This window comes from Electrona antarctica (genome assembly GCF_951216825.1).
Source record: "Electrona antarctica genome assembly, chromosome: 22".
NCBI lineage: Eukaryota > Metazoa > Chordata > Actinopteri > Myctophiformes > Myctophidae > Electrona > Electrona antarctica.
This window is the reverse complement of record NC_136805.1, coordinates 17,249,916-17,262,649: the sequence shown is the minus strand read 5'-3', so window position 1 is coordinate 17,262,649 and position 12,734 is coordinate 17,249,916. Positions and strand designations below refer to the sequence as shown.

General features: G+C 43.6%; 1 protein-coding gene across 2 annotated transcripts in view; it reads right to left on the bottom strand.

Annotated features, from left to right (window-relative positions):
• Positions 1-4,901: 4,901 nt before the first annotated feature.
• Positions 4,902-12,734, bottom strand: part of etv4 (ETS variant transcription factor 4) — a 45,432-nt gene continuing 37,599 nt past the window's right edge. For both annotated transcript variants that reach the window (XM_079492073.1, XM_079492074.1), the window contains exons 10-13: positions 12,522-12,569; positions 10,660-10,832; positions 7,865-7,966; positions 4,902-5,449 (exon numbers count right to left, since the gene is read on the bottom strand). In XM_079492073.1, coding sequence (XP_079348199.1) covers positions 5,219-5,449; positions 7,865-7,966; positions 10,660-10,832; positions 12,522-12,569 — 554 coding nt within the window. In that variant the 3' untranslated portion in view covers positions 4,902-5,218. The remainder of the gene's footprint in view (positions 5,450-7,864; positions 7,967-10,659; positions 10,833-12,521; positions 12,570-12,734) is intronic.

Genomic DNA, 12,734 nt, shown 5'->3' with positions numbered 1-12,734 from the left:
GGAAAACGGCATGCTATAAATAGTATGCCGTCCGAGGCCATGGGCTATAGCCCATGGTCTCGGAGTGTTTTTCGTCTTTTTTTCAAATCCTCAAAAATGATGAAAAACGGCATTCTATAGTATGCCGTCCGAGGCCATGGGCTATAGCCCATGGTCTCGGAGTGATTTTCGTCTCTTTTTTCAAATCCTCAAAAATGATGAAAAATTGCATTCTATAGTATGCCGTCTGAGGCCATGGGCTGAACTTGAACCCACGACCTGTGGTTCACATAGACAGCAGCTTATCACAGAGGCCAGCATGCTCTCTGAGAATCTCCTCAGCTTTCCATCTCTTTCCAGTTCTCTTCTGGATGTTATTCTCCAAACATGCTGCAAAGTGAAAGTAGCAGGAACTCAGCTGGATTTGAACTCACAACCTCTGGCTCACATGGACGTCATCTTAACAAGGGTGCCACTGAGCTCTCAGTGATTTTTAGGTTGAAAGTTGTTCTTCTTGGTGTCACTTTTCAAATGGGGCCTTGGGATCATGTACAGAGCATTTGAATGGTGCTGTGCATCAAAGGTGTCTTTAGTGCTTTTAAGTGTTATCGTGGATGTTAATCAGATAATACAGAGGAGAAACCATGACAGGACACAGACAGCCTCCCCATTGGTGGATGTGATCCTGGCAGCCAGCCCAGGTGTGTTCTGGTCCTGTTGATTGAGCTGAGAAAAACTATAAACCTTCAAGGTTTATAGGTCCTGCTCTGCTCAATCAACAGGACCAGAACACACACTCGTTACTTTTCTTCCAGTTTATTATACTCGTTGTCACGCTACTAGTCCTACATACTTACACCTAGAAACCCCATTCAAACCTACTATAGTCCATTGTCTCGGAGTGATTTTCATCTTTTTTTCAAATCCTCAAAAATGATGAAAAACGGCATGCTATAGTATGCCGTCCGAGGCCATGGGCTATAGCCCATGGTCTCGGAGTGTTTTTCATCATTTTTGAGGATTTGAAAAAAAGACGAAAATCACTCCGAGACCATGGGCTATAGTCCATTGTCTCGGAGTGATTTTCGTAATTTTTTCAAATCCTCAAAAATGATGAAAAACGGCATGCTATAGTATGCCGTCCGAGGCCATGGGCTATAGCCCATGGTCTCGGAGTGTTTTTCATCATTTTTGAGGATTTGAAAAAAAGACGAAAATCACTCCGAGACCATGGGCTATAGTCCATTGTCTCGGAGTGATTTTCGTAATTTTTTCAAATCCTCAAAAATGATGAAAAACGGCATGCTATAGTATGCCGTCCGAGGCCATGGGCTATAGCCCATGGTCTCGGAGTGTTTTTCATCATTTTTGAGGATTTGAAAAAAAGACGAAAATCACTCCGAGACCATGGGCTATAGTCCATTGTCTCGGAGTGATTTTCGTAATTTTTTCAAATCCTCAAAAATGATGAAAAACGGCATGCTATAGTATGCCGTCCGAGGCCATGGGCTATAGCCCATGGTCTCGGAGTGTTTTTCATCATTTTTGAGGATTTGAAAAAAAGACGAAAATCACTCCGAGACCATGGGCTATAGTCCATTGTCTCGGAGTGATTTTCGTAATTTTTTCAAATCCTCAAAAATGATGAAAAACGGCATGCTATAGTATGCCGTCCGAGGCCATGGGCTATAGCCCATGGTCTCGGAGTGTTTTTCATCAAATTTGAGGATTTGAAAAAAACACGAAAATCACTCCGAGACCATGGGCTATAGTCCATTGTCTCGGAGTGATTTTCGTCTTTTTTTCAAATCCTCAAAAATGATGAAAAACGGCATGCTATAGTATGCCGTCCGAGGCCATGGGCTATAGCCCATGGTCTCGGAGTGATTTTCGTCTTTTTTTCAAATCCTCAAAAATTATGAAAAACGGCATTCTATAGTATGCCGTCTGAGGCCATGGGCTGAACTTGAACCCACGACCTGTGGTTCACATAGACAGCAGCTTATCACAGAGGCCACCATGCTCTCTGAGAATCTCCTCAGCTTTCCATCTCTTTCCAGTTCTCTTCTGGATGTTATTCTCCAAACATGCTGCAAAGTGAAAGTAGCAGGAACTCAGCTGGATTTGAACTCACAACCTCTGGCTCACATGGACGTAATCTTAACAAGGGTGCCACTGAGCTCTCAGTGATTTTTAGGTTGAAAGTTGTTCTTCTTGGTGTCACTTTTCAAATGGGGCCTTGGGATCATGTACAGAGCATTTGAATGGTGCTGTGCATCAAAGGTGTCTTTAGTGCTTTTAAGTGTTATCGTGGATGTTAATCAGATAATACAGAGGAGAAACCATGACAGGACACAGACAGCCTCCCCATTGGTGGATGTGATCCTGGCAGCCAGCCCAGGTGTGTTCTGGTCCTGTTGATTGAGCTGAGAAAAACTATAAACCTTCAAGGTTTATAGGTCCTGCTCTGCTCAATCAACAGGACCAGAACACACACTCGTTACTTTTCTTCCAGTTTATTATACTCGTTGTCACGCTACTAGTCCTACATACTTACACCTAGAAACCCCATTCAAACCTACTATAGTCCATTGTCTCGGAGTGATTTTCATCTTTTTTTCAAATCCTCAAAAATGATGAAAAACGGCATGCTATAGTATGCCGTCCGAGGCCATGGGCTATAGCCCATGGTCTCGGAGTGTTTTTCATCATTTTTGAGGATTTGAAAAAAAGACGAAAATCACTCCGAGACCATGGGCTATAGTCCATTGTCTCGGAGTGATTTTCGTAATTTTTTCAAATCCTCAAAAATGATGAAAAACGGCATGCTATAGTATGCCGTCCGAGGCCATGGGCTATAGCCCATGGTCTCGGAGTGTTTTTCATCATTTTTGAGGATTTGAAAAAAAGACGAAAATCACTCCGAGACCATGGGCTATAGTCCATTGTCTCGGAGTGATTTTCGTCTCTTTTTTCAAATCCTCAAAAATGATGGAAAACGGCATTCTATAGTATGCCGTCTGAGGCCATGGGCTGAACTTGAACCCACGACCTGTGGTTCACATAGACAGCAGCTTATCACAGAGGCCACCATGCTCTCTGAGAATCTCCTCAGCTTTCCATCTCTTTCCAGTTCTCTTCTGGATGTTATTCTCCAAACATGCTGCAAAGTGAAAGTAGTCCAAGTAGTCCAGTAGTCCAGTCTGACTGATTTTCGTCTTTTTTTCAAATCCTCAAAAATTATGAAAAACACTCCGAGACCATGGGCTATATCCCATGGCCTCGGACGGCATACTATAGCATGCCGTTTTTCATCATTTTTGAGGATTTGAAAAAAAGACGAAAATCAGTCCGAGACCATGGGCTATAGTCCATTGTCTCGGAGTGATTTTCGTCATTTTTTCAAATCCTCGTTTTTCATCATTTATAGCCCATGGCCTCGGACGGCATACTATAGCATGCCGTTTTTCATCATTTTTGAGGATTTGAAAAAAAGACGAAAATCACTCCGAGACAATGGACTATAGCCCATGGTCTCGGAGTGATTTTCGTCTTTTTTTCAGACGGCATACTATAGCATGCCGTTTTTCATCATTTTTGAGGATTTGAAAAAAAGACGAAAATCAGTCCGAGACCATGGGCTATAGTCCATTGTCTCGGAGTGATTTTCGTCTTTTGATGAATGGGGTTTCTAGGTGTAAGTATGTAGGACTAGTAGCCTGACGACGAGTATAATAAACTGGAAGAAAATTAACGAGTGTGTGTTCTGGTCCTGTTGATTGAGCAGAGCAGGACCTATAAACCTTGAAGGTTTATAGTTTTTCTCAGCTCAATCAACAGGACCAGAACACACCTGGGCTGGCTGCCAGGATCACATCCACCAATGGGGAGGCTGTCTGTGTCCTGTCATGGTTTCTCCTCTGTATTATCTGATTAACATCCACGATAACACTTAAAAGAACTAAAGACACCTTTGATGCACAGCACCATTCAAATGCTCTGTACATGTTCCCAAGGCCCCATTTGAAAAGTGACACCAAGAAGAACAACTTTCAACCTAAAAATCACTGAGAGCTCAGTGGCACCCTTGTTAAGATGATGTCCATGTGAGCCACAGGTTGTGAGTTCAAATCCAGCTGAGTTCCTGCTACTTTCACTTTGCAGCATGTTTGGAGAATAACATCCAGAAGAGAACTGGAAAGAGATGGAAAGCTGAGGAGATTCTCAGAGAGCATGGTGGCCTCTGTGATAAGCTGCTGTCTATGTGAACCACAGGTCGTGGGTTCAAGTTCAGCCCATGGCCTCAGACGGCATACTATAGAATGCCGTTTTTCATCATTTTTGAGGATTTGAAAAAAAGACAAAAATCACTCCGAGACAATGGGCTATAGCCCATGGCCTCGGACGGCATACTATAGCATGCCGTTTTTCATCATTTTTGAGGATTTGAAAAGAAGACGAAAATCACTCAGAAACTACAAAACATTTCAAAGACAAAAGTTCCAGCATGTGTCTCCACAGTAAGCTGAATTATAAAAAGTGTGAATGGAGTTTCTAGGTGAAAGTGATTTTTTGACGTGCCAATATCTGCCACTGTAAATTTCTCAAAAAACAAACACTGGACACACACTTCCATTGCCATTGACTCACACCTGACAAAGTGTGAAAACTTCACACAGACTTTCAGAGAATATTTCTCAGCTTCTTGATTTCAGGTTTAACTTTACAGAAAAATCTCTAAAAGAGAAAACCAGCACTATATCGTCAGATTTCAATGTATGACACATCATTTTAAAGCATACATTCTGTACCTTCATAAAAAATAAAGAAAGAAAAAACTAAAAATTACCAGGGCCTACACGTGGCACCAAGCACTGTATCCGGTCACATATAACAGAAGAATGAGCAGCTTGGAGTCTTCTTAGAGTAGTAATATGGGTCTTTATTAAGCAATCTCTTTAACCACAATCATGTTTATGGATTGAATAGGCCTCAGAAGTGAGAGGAATGCAGCTCTTACAAACTCAAAAAAAAAAAAAAAAAAAAAAAAAAAAAGAAAAAACATCCCTAGAGATTAATTTAAACAAAAGAACAAAAAACAAAAAGAAAAAACACCATAGCCTTATATACACGTGGATGGGGTGGGCATGTGCAAGAGATGGGGCGATTGGGGCATGTATGATGATGATGGGTAGGGACAAGAGTAAAGGTTTCTGAAGGCAGGAGGGTGGGGTTGCCATTAGTACATGTATCCTTTGGAGTAGGGCTGGCCGGCCCCCATGTTTTGGGAGCCTTGCTCCGGGGGATAGGAGACAGCCTCGTCCAGGTGCGACAGAGGCACCGTGTCCTCCTCGTTGACGTAGCGCTCAAACTCGGCCTTCAGGCTGGGCCGTTGATTGTCAGGGAAGGCCAGGGAGATGAGGGCCTCGGGCTCGCACACAAACTTGTAAACGTAGCGCTCCCCTGCCACCTGCGGACACAGAGGAAGGGTTGAGTTAAAAAGAAAAATCACACCTGTGTGAAGTGAGAGTACAAACAGCTGCAATACCACTGGGTGACCTAAAGTGGCACTGTTGAGCAGCCTAAAGGGCCATTCACACTGAACATCTTTTCTTTCTTTTTTTTAATCGTTTCTCACAGGTATATTTTCCATGTTTTCAATGGTGACCAAAGTTACAACATTTTCTTTTTTTTTCCTCGGGAAAAAAAACAAAAAACAAACAAGAAAAACAAAAGACATGAACATCTTATCATCATACATCATCATACATCTTCTCGTTCCGGCCAATCACAATTTGCGCCTTCAATTTTCTGCCCTCATTTTTTACATACAGCTTTTTGTCCATTTGCCATTGACAATGAAAGGGGAATTTACATCATGTGTCTGAACAAATCAGCTTTTTGTGGCAACAACATTAAATGCCATTGACAATGAAAGGAGAATTTACGTCATGTGTGGACGAGCAAATCGTCCATCACATAAATTCAGTTGTCATCTTACATGTGGTGAAAAGATGAGTTTTTTGAAACATTGTATCATCATGGTTAAAAGATAACATAAGTTGACAAATTAATTCATGAAGAAGTATATTCATTTTTTATTGGATGATGTACGACGACAAGAGCGCCCCTCACTTCACATATGCTCAATATGTACTTTGCTCAGCCAATCAAATCATCGCTATGAGATGATCAGCCAATCAAATCATTGCTAAAATTCACACGCACACACAAAACGGGCATAAGAGACCCCTCAAAAAAAATTAAATAAAAAGGTGGTAGTGGCAGACCATTCTGCTCCGTTCCATTTTGTATTTAGGTAGAGAGATCAAAAGTTAGGGCAAGAAGGAGCCTGTGAGAGTTGAGTGCACATTAGGGATCTCCATATATGGGCATAAAAGGGACAACCTGGACATCCATACAGTATCATCATCAGTGATCGATGATGATGATGATACTGTATGGGCAAATACTGAAGACATTAGGATCTCCATATATGGTCATGAAAGGGACTGACAGATACAGAGACCTCCATATATCAGTGGGATTGGCGGTGCGACACAGGTGTGAGGGCCGCATAACAACCAGAACTCTATTACTCTATACAAACTATATTGGTGTTGTGAGAGGGAGGATGACTGAGTTAAGCAGTCACACCTGGCCTGAGTCAAATTAGAACTGGACTCGGAGCTGGGTGTGGCTGCGCACCTGTTGTGCATGGACTTGATCAAGGCACAACAGGATAGATCAGTCAGCTCCACAAACACTCAGGAGAGAGCGTCTGTCCGGACAGTGGAGAGCTATCTCCTCAGTGTTTGTGGAGATGACTGATTTATCCTGTTGTGCCTTGATCAAGTCCATGCACAACAGGTGCGCAGCCACACCCAGCTCTGAGTCCAGTTCTAGTTTGACTCAGGCCAGGTGTGACTGCTTAAATCAGTCATCCTCCATCTCACAGGTGTGTTCAGATATGCACACCGGGAGCACACTCACGTATTAGTTTGTATTGCACAGTGCGCTCAGTGTGCTATATCCGAACGCACACTTTAGGTCACCCAGTGGTATTGCAGCTGTTCGTACTCTAAACAGACAGACATACAAACATACACACACGGCCAGTCAATGGAGCGGTTAGGCACCGCTCAAAAGTATGAAAGCACAATAATGAAATACAATGTTATTACCTCTTTTCAATAAAAGATTTCTACAGATTATACGCTTTTATTTTTAAGGCAGAGGAACCATTGATCATCCTTGTTTGTCTTGTTATCCAGCCTAACATCAAATGTCAAATCAGTAACTGATTTAGTTTGTACCCTTTCTGTGTTCTGTTTTCTAATTCATTTTGCAACATATGTTTTTTCTGCCTTGCTATTTTGTTTTGTGAAACGTTGTGTTTTCTGTTTCACTAATTTGTTTTGTGACATGTATTTCCGATTTGTTTCGTTAAATGCTGTTGTGTTATGCACTGATAGTGGGGAGATTTGTACAGAACCTTATAACCCTTGCAACCTGCAGGTGCGTACGTTGGGTCCGACGTACTAACAGTGCGTCAGGCATTAGTCCAACACCCTAAAGTTTAGGGAACCTAACCTCACAGGAAGCCATGGTTTTGTTTTAACTTGCCACAGGTTCGTTTTAACCTGCCACGCATGTCGGGAGCCACGGGAGAGTTTTAACCGGCCACTGCTTAGTTGTAACTGGCCACGCATGTCGGGAAGCGACGGTGTTGTCGGACTGTCAGTATGTCTAACCAACGTATGCACCCTGCAACCTGCAGCCGCTAAAGTCCAAGTGTGATAACAAAACAAAAAGCAAAGGAAGAAACTAGAACGTTTTCATTCGAGCTGAAAATGTGTCCCTCAAAAGATTGTGAACAAAATACCTTCTGCATGATTCCCTTCTCATAGTAGTACCGCAGAGAGCGGCTGAGTTTGTCGTAGTTCATGGCCGGACGGTTCTTCTGCATGCCCCACAGCCTGGCAACCTGAGGAGACACAATAAAGCCAAAGAATCAGACCAAAGAATCGCCATGAGCCAAAAAAAAACCCACTTTGGAAGCCCCAGACTTCGTCGGGCGACCGTAACGCATGCCGAAAATAACCAAGCTACAAGCTTGTAGATCATCTATTTTCGGTGCATGACACTGTCGAATATACATTTATTTAGAACACTTGTGGAGAAATAATGCAGCAGTCTGAATTATACCTACGGCAGGAGGAAGAGAAAGGAGGGAGAAAACCACAGAGAGAGAATAGCAGAGCAGGAGAATGCGGGAGGGAGAAGAAAAGAGGTGGTTACGCATCTGGGATGGTTCAGCTCTGGGTTCCTTCATGGGTGACTGACTGGACAGTTGGGTACACTTTAGAAGGCTTCAAAGAACACAGTCTTCTTTTTCTAAAGATGTTTCTCTCTCTCTCTCTCTCTCTCTCTCTCTCTCGCTCTCTCATTGAACCAGAGCAAAGATAACCCACCACTGCGAGTCACAACTCTGCCCTTTAACCACTAGGGGTCCTCAGCGATAAGTCAAAGGCCTCAGTTCTCCCTCCATCTGTGTAGGCATGCAGGGCGAGTCCCCAACATGTGGATTCACTTCCTCTTTATGTAACCCATTACCACTTGAATGCAACCAGAGTCCCACAGTGTGTGCAGTGAAATAAGAGTCAGCGGCTGCTTGTCATGGGCAGGCTATGAAATACTGTCCCCCAAACCCAGGTTGAACTTGGGGCCGACAACAGCAGCAGCAGCAGCAGCAGCCCACTAACCTCTCGCTAGTCTCTCATCCCAAGTGGGGGGATAAGTTGGGGCGAATCCCATTCTTATTTAGGAAATGTGAATCTTTGTGTTGACAAACGTCTTGGGGTATTGTGGGAGTAGGTGTGTGTGTGGGGCGGGGGGGGGGGGGGGGGGGGTGTAAAGCGCTGGAGGAGGTTGTAAAGATTTGGGCAGGGAGGGTACAGGAGGAGAAGAGACACTCAAAGAGGACAGACATAAAGCGAGGAGGAGAGGAGGCTCATGACTCAGTAGGACGGGTCATATCCCACGGTGGCTGGCCTAGCCAGAGGCTCCGTTTGATCTCGGAGCACTCAGCCCCTAATTGCCTCTTGTAAAAACTCCTGGACCCATTCATTTTTAATGTACAGTAAAAAAAAAAGATAATGGGAATGACAGTAGGCCTATCAAGCGTACTGCAGGGCCCCGTCTAAATGCATGATGGACCATCCGGCTGATACGGCCAATCAAAGCCGCAGACTTAAACATTGCGAAAAAATGCCCAGACCCGAAGAAATGTGAGGAGGTGAGAGGGAGGGAGAGAGAAAGAGGAGGGGTGGGGGTGCGTGATTCGGCGATAGAGCTTGTCCTTCATTTTGTATCAATCTATTGTTTCATGTGCTGAATAATGTATGGGAGACTAATGGAGCAGGGATCAGAGTACAGAGCATCGTGAGGACAGAGGCCAGATCTCACTTCTAATCATTGGGATCTGTGCTTTGTTTTTAAAAACCCTGTCTGCTAACATGAATTCATCACAACTCAGATCCCAGCGCCCTCCTCCTCGTCACCTCCCTATCAACATTGTTTAGGTGCAAAGAAAAGCGGCGAAGAGGAATCGATCTCAAAGGATCGTAGACATCCGTAAACCGAAAAAGAAAACGCATACTTTTCAGGAAGAAAATGTGTTCCAATGGACCGGTTAGAGTTAGGAGATTTAGTGACAAGCTCCTGTTAATACTTTTCATTGGTTGAATATTTGTAAGACCAGGAGACACACATAAATGGTGGCCACTACACTAGCATTGATTTAGCTCTACTTGTGTGCACTCTCAATGCCCAATTTATACTTTGTTGTACAATGGTGTCGTGCACAGCTGATCTACATTCTCACAACGCATCCCGGATGCAAAATGTTAATTAAGCATTACAAACACCATGGGCGTGTTCATAATCGTCATAGGATGCAACCTAGGAATGCTCTGTTTAATGTAATGCAAACCACAGCCTGTTGCAGTGGTGAAATCCTTTTCAGATTCTTTGTTCATCTTTTGTTGTTTGGTGCTCTAGAATGAAAGTGCTGTAAAACAGGAAGAGTCAATATTGCCAAAACAAATCTTAAAAAAAAAAAAAAAAAACTCCACTCAATAGAGCGTCGCAGTCCCGCCTCCTACCCTGGACCAGGAAATGAAACCCAATGCATTTTTCCCATAGACATTTCTTAAAGTATTTATTTAAAGACGGTTACGCCGCGGACAAAGCCAACTCGAGTCGTGACAACTCATGACAACACAAACAATATTTTGGACCAAACAAATAATTACAAAGAAGAAAAACAACAAAAAGTGTTGTAACCTGCCGTTTTTTTCTTCTTTCTAATTATTTGTTTGGTCCAAAATATTGTTTGCGTTGTCATGAGTTGTCACGACTCGAGTTGGCTTTGTCCGCGGCGTAACCGTCTTTAAATAAATACTTTAAGAAATGTCTATGAGGAAAATGCATTGGGTTTCATTTCCTGGTCCAGGGTAGGAGGCGGGACTGCGACGCTCTATAGACCCAAAAAAGAAGGACATTGTAGAAAGAAAGAAAAAAAGTTAGCCTCCATAAATTAAGTTGTGTGTTGCATCTGACGCTGGAGATTCTTTTTTTTTTTAAGAAATCAGATCCTGATGACTAAAGACGACATACCTCCTCAGGTTCGATGAGTTTGAACTCCATGCCGCGGCCGGTCCAGGCGATGAAGTGTGAGTTACCGGGGTCGTCCAGCAGGGCCACCAGGAACTGCCAGAGCTGCAGGGATCCACGGCGCTGGTAGGGTGTGCCCTCGCGGAACACGCCACCACCCTCCTGCTTCACTTCACCTGGATGAGGCGGACATTTCATTTATTTTTATTGCCAACTCCGGTTATATCCGTACCTCCCCCCTTTAGACAATAATATGAAGCGGCTAGGCCGAAAATCAGCTTTTAACATTGGTCCGGGTTACTAAGCAACGCCTCCGTCACCTCCAGCACCAGGATCTTTGCACACTGTTCAAAGTAGGATTTTAAAAGCCTTAAAACTACGAGCGCTGTCCATGGTGATTGCCATCCATCTAAGGTATGGATGTCATTTGTGATTTTGTACCGCATCGCTCCCGACATGTTAACGTTTCTGGCGAAAGATAAAGAGCGTGAGCTAATTCTAATCATAGCCGATCCTTAAGCCCAAACCACACCAAAGGGTCGCGTTGGGACCAAACTTTTTCTTAAGGCAAAACCACACCAATGCAACTCATGGAGTTGCACTGGTGTGTTTTACCTTAAAACATGTTTTGTCCCAATGCGACCCTTTAGTGTGGTTTGGGCTTTACAATGGTGGTCTGGAGGTCAACAGGATGTGACCATGAGGAAGACTTTGCTGCCACATAGGGTTCTCGCATAATTAGGTTTTAGACTTTTTGAAATATTGAACTTTCATTTTGTCATGGAAGTCAAGCTGGAGCTCTGAATCTAATGAAACCTTGCCAAATTTGGGCCGACCATCATAGATGACTGTTGTTGGATTCCAAGATCTACATGATTTGCGTTCCCCCCCCCGGATGTCCAAATGACGCCAGGGTTGAAGTGATTCAATCAAATCTTTATCGACAGACTATGGAATGATTTGACCACTTTAAGGTCATTGGCAGCAGTATACCCACCAGTCACCATCAGTGATGTGTACAAAATCGTGTGCGGGGGAAAAAGGTGTCCAGCATGTAAAACACGCTCTGGAATGACCTTATCCTTAGATGTTTGACTAATTCTATTTAAGTTAGTAACGTACATTAGTAGTACGTTGTTGGACTGGGATGTACAGTATACTGTACACCAACAAGCCGAACTGTAGGAAAAGGAATGTGTGAGACAAAAACATGGGATGGGCAATATGCTAATTGGTATCGATATGTGTTTGGCTATAGAGTTAGTTATTTACCGGTTACTGGATACTCGGTACACAAGTGTGGGAACATGAGGACCTCGGCTATGTTACTGGTGCACTTCAGTTGTTCAACCAGTGCTAAAGCCTTCAGGCTCTCCACTCAATCTCCTTCAGCGTCAATCTCCAAAGAACGCATGGGAAACTGGCTGTCACCGTTCCCACCCTGACATAGGAGCCCTACACGCCACAGAGAAACCAGACCCAACTAGCTGAGCTCCTACGTGATGTAGTTCACCGGTTACGTACGGACCCCTCCAGTGCTTATTGTGTAGGGGATGCTAGCTGATACACAGGGAGCTCCAATACCCATTCAAGATGGAGATAGGGATTTGATGCCAAGCACAGAGCCAACTGTGCCTGCTTTTGTGTGGCTTGTGTTTCTCTATTGGAGATAGATACTCTTAAGTGCCGTCACCCATAACTATTTCGTCCAACTGACACCTTCCCAAGTGGATTGTGGCGTTTCACGGTAATAGTGTGTGTGTGTGTGTGTGTGTGTGTGGTCATGCTGCTATATGTTGGTTTGACCAAAGCCTTTGTGTATTAGTGCAAGCATGCATATACAGAAATTATGAATTATGACTCACCCTCAAATTTCTCTGGAACCACTCGGGAATCGTTTTCAAACAGATAGCCTGCAAAGATAAGGGGGGGGACTGTGTGAGTGTTTCAAGTGGCCTTTCTCTGTGCTCTCACAATTACAGTCAAATTAGCCATTTGGGATCCACGCCAGGCTTAATGAATAACATCTCAACGAAATACAAGGGTGTATTCACCCATGAATAACATTAAGCAGTAAG